Consider the following 4,363-nt stretch of genomic DNA (forward strand, 5'->3'; position numbering starts at 1 on the left):
TTCGAGAACCACTGCCAGGTCCCAGGTGGGAACCCTGGAACGAGTCACGGGTCTCATCCTCCGGGCTCCACGGAGGAAGCGCACGACCAGCGGAAGCCTCCCCAAGGGCCCATCACTCAGAGGGGCGTGGAATGCTGCAATGGCAGCCACATATACTTTGAGCGTGGACGGGGAGAGGCCAGCGGAGAAACGGTGCTGGAGGAACTCCAGTATCACAATTACCGAGCAGGTAACTGGGTCCACCGCCCGTTCTCTGCACCAGGTGGTGAACACATTCCACTTTAGGCCGTACATCCTTCTCGTGGACGGGGCTCTGGAGCTGAGCAGCGTTTCGACTGCTCCTGTCGTCAGGCCCGCCTCTAAGAACTGCGCCCCCTCAGGGGCCAGACCCATAGCTGCCACAGGGCGGGGTGCAGGTGAAAGATCCGGCCCTCCGCCTGGGACAGCAGGTCTCTCCTCAGAGGGACCTGCCAGGGCGGGCCCTCGAGGAGCGATATAAAATCCGAGAACCACACTCGTGCCGGCCAAAACGGGGCTACTAGTAGTAGACTGACGCCGTCCTGGCGGACCCGCTCCAGAACCCCCGGGAGCAGAGCGACTGGGGGAAACGCATACAGGCCTCGGTCACGTCTGTACTATGGCATCCAGCCCTAGCGGGGCTGGGGGTGATAGGGAGAACCACAGGGGACAGTGCGCCGTCTCTCGGGACGCAAACAAGTCCACGTCTATGGGGCCGAACTCTTCGCATAATAACTCCACCACCTCGGGGTGGAGTCTCCATTCCCCGGGCCTCAGCCCCTGTCTCGACAGCAGGTCTGCTCCTTGATTCTGGGTCCCCAGGGACGTACATCGCTCTGAGGGACAGCAGTCTCTGCTGGGACCACAGGAGGATCCGATGTGCCAGTTTGCATAATGGGGGCGAGCGCAGACAGGGTGGCCTATTTGAATCACCAGGGGGGGTGATTCAAATAGGCCACTACTGCCGTATTGTCAGTTCTGACAAGGATGTGGCGACCGCAGAGGGCGGGCAGAAAACCAATAAATGTGCAGCTTGGCCACGGCCCGCGTCGACACTTCCAACAACTCCTCGTATCCTGGCGAGGGCTGATGATGTTCCGTTTCCTCCATGCTAAGCACATCTAGCTCCTCAGAGCCAGATCGTGTCAGCCTTAACGGACTCACCCCTCGAGTGGGAGAAACCGAGAAACGGGCCCCCGATCGGGGACGAGGGGAGGAGGATTCCGCAGACGAGGACCGGAAAAAGGCCTCAGCCGTTCCGGCACCCTCGGCGATCTCGCGTTGTGATCCCCAGGACCGGAACCGACCGAATCGCTTCGACATGATTTGTTGCTTCGTCTCGATGTCAGGTAGGATAATGGAGCTTCCAAACATAGCCAGAGTGCCTGCTGAATAGAAAGAAGCTAATGTGTCCTATGTGCCGGCGTGCTTATATACCCCTTCCGGTTACACCGTCACACACTACCGTGTAAAACAACACAATATTAGAGCAGTAAATGGACTGACTTTGAGTTACACGTTTTTCTGCTTTTTTAGTTTGCTAAATTTCCTTTATGCCAAAGGAATAGTTCACCATTTTGGGAAATAAACCTTTTCGGGTTTTTGGTCCCCTCTGGTTGCCTTCAGTAAGTTACTGCTGTTTCCTTGTTTCCAGTCTTTATGCTAAGCTACGCTGACTAGCTGCTGGCTGTGGCTTCATATTTAAAGGACAGCTATGAGATGAGTATCAGTTTTATCTAACTCTCAATATAAAAACAAAATTGTTTATTTCCCAGCATGTTTATATTTCTATAAACAACAATGAAACATCAGATTCAGGAAATGGATTAATTTCCTTACCAGTAACAGAGAGTCTGACAGAGTCACTTAAAGGGGAGCTGATGTCTCGTCTTGAAACACTTGTCTGAAACTGACACTGGTATGATCCTTCGTTATCAAAGTTCACTTTAGGTATAATGAGGGTAGCAGAGTTGGTACTTGATGTTTGGGTCTTTCTGAATGAGCCTGAGGTCTGCTGCAGGAGGAATGTTCCGTCTAAATGAACCTGTATTGAGATGGAACAAGTGATGCTGACGTCCTGACCCCAGGTAACCTCACCAGCAGGATTCATGGAGATGCTGGGCTTTGAGAGGCTCTCTGAAAAAATAACACAACAATAAAAATATTAAATGTATTTGTTTAGATATTTGACCCTGCCTGTCTTTTTTCAATAAGCATGTAGTAGTAAGGCAGTATAATGGGCAACTTGAATGAATGATCCACTCTAAAAATAGCCAACTCATAACGTCTTGGTTTATCTAATAGGTTTCAAGATGTGAGAATTTACAATATTATTCTGTTATTGTAAATATGATAAACATGTACATGACTGTCCTTTCCATTTTGACTTTGTGACCTTTTACAGAAAATAAAAGTGAAAGCATGAATAGAAAGAGTTAAGAGACACGACACACCACACAGACACTGCCTGGATTTGGTGACCAGGCTCTGTTACAGATGGAAATTAAATTACAGTTTTTCTCCATTGCTTGAACTCTATAACCAGGCTTTTGAACTAAAATTTCAAAACCACAACTCCATTTTCCAAAAAGCCCACCCATTTCTCTAAACTCTACACACAAATACCTCCATTTCTCGTGGTCACTGAGAAAACACTGACGTTCAATATTGTTCACTCAATCAGGCTGAGCTCGATTAGCACACAGCTACCCAGGTGGAAACACAAAGAGTCAAAATTGATAACACACCAATCAGAAGCTTCAACAGATAGGTAAAAGCACCAGAGTCAGTTCATTCAGTTTAGGAACAATGGATCAAGAGAAATCTGAAGTAAGACATAGAGGACACCAGGGAGGAGGAGGAGGAGGAGGAGGAGGAGATGGGATAGGAGGGAGATGAGGAGTAGGAGGAGGAGTAGGTGGAGAACAAGAGTCTCTGGCCTGTCATGGACCAAAGACAGGACGCTGGGGCTGAATAATTAGTTGTTAGGTATGTTGAACTGTTCAGCACACTAACGAATAAAAAATGAGCAAATGTTTACATTTGTTATTTCTTTTGTGTTCATCATGTGAAAAGGTTTCTGAGGGGGAGAACCACAAGCAACATTATTAATAACCAGTTATTGTTTTTATGCGCGCACACACACACACACAGACACACACAGTCTCACACATAGACACAAACAAATTTAGGTTGTCCCTGGTAGAATTATTCCTGATGCTTTTCTTTCAGTTACTTATTTAAATTAATTGTTATTATTCCAGCTCTCGTGGCTGTGCTGTGATGCTTATTTATGGTGCGTGACTGTTTCTTGTTTTCATTTTTCTCTTAGTTGTCATGCTATGTCAGACAAAGGAGTATATTAATACTCTCTTGTTAAAGTAAAATCTGTCTGGCACAATATGGTATCCAGGTCATCATACTCTATACCAGGCTGCTGAGCAGGACAGGTTTAAAAAAAAAAGAAAAATAAAGAAAGAAAAATAACCAGTTTTGGAGTATTGCTTTGAATCTCTCTCACCACTGTGTCAGACTGTGTTGCAGTGTGTGTGTTTCTGAGGGCTTGTGTGTCATGTCTTAGGACAAAGTTTGGTTTTTCAGCAAGATTGAATGGTTTTGAGAGGAGAGCTTCATTTTGACCTGAAAATAGGACGTTTGGAGAATTGGGTGAGAAGTTGTGGATTTGTGTTTAGAGTTTCGAGAAAGAGAGGCATAATTTCAAGAAATGTGTTTAAGCAATCGAGAAAAACTGTAATGTTACAGAGAGAGACAGAGAGAGAGAGAGAAGGGGGAACTGGCATACCGACAAAAAGAGAGAAGTGAAACAGAAATGTATTATTTTATTGTAATTCAGTTTAAATCAGTGGAGCGTATTAAATGCAAACAGTAAAATAGCTCCACTTCTGCAACAAGGACTGGAAACAGTTTTGACAGTCATGGTTCCCAGAGGATAACCTGACAGCCTGACATTCCCTCCAGCATTATCAGCAGGTTGACATGTGGTTCAGACTGATATGTCTCCACCATGCAATGTGGTGTATTTGTGAACTTCATCAGGTCAGAATTCCTGATTTTTCCTGATAAACCAAGTGACTTCACTTTATCAGACAGAATGTCCTGAAGGCAGCAGGACCCAAACAACTTTATTTGTTATACAGTGAATCACAACGCTGCGCCCCTTTCTTTTAATCCCACACCCCAAACCAGAGGGGGCAAAAAGTCAGCAAAAGAGAAATAAGCTCTGAAAAATGAACAGAGGGTTTTTTGTAACATACAGTCTCAGACAAGGCAAAGTTTTACTGCCAATTAGGCTACTGTTGTTGTTATTATTAGTAGAAGTAATGGT

At 46.0% G+C, this 4,363-nt stretch overlaps 1 protein-coding gene across 1 annotated transcript in view; it reads right to left on the minus strand.

Moving 5' to 3' along the window:
• LOC123957787 (deleted in malignant brain tumors 1 protein-like) overlaps nt 1-4,363 on the minus strand; it is an 86,640-nt gene that overhangs the window by 8,634 nt on the left and 73,643 nt on the right. The window contains exon 7 of the mRNA XM_046030856.1: nt 2,036-2,154. Coding sequence (XP_045886812.1) covers nt 2,036-2,154 — 119 coding nt within the window. The remainder of the gene's footprint in view (nt 1-2,035; nt 2,155-4,363) is intronic.

Source organism: Micropterus dolomieu, linkage group LG02 (genome assembly GCF_021292245.1).
Source record: "Micropterus dolomieu isolate WLL.071019.BEF.003 ecotype Adirondacks linkage group LG02, ASM2129224v1, whole genome shotgun sequence".
NCBI classification, from domain to species: Eukaryota; Metazoa; Chordata; class Actinopteri; order Centrarchiformes; family Centrarchidae; genus Micropterus; species Micropterus dolomieu.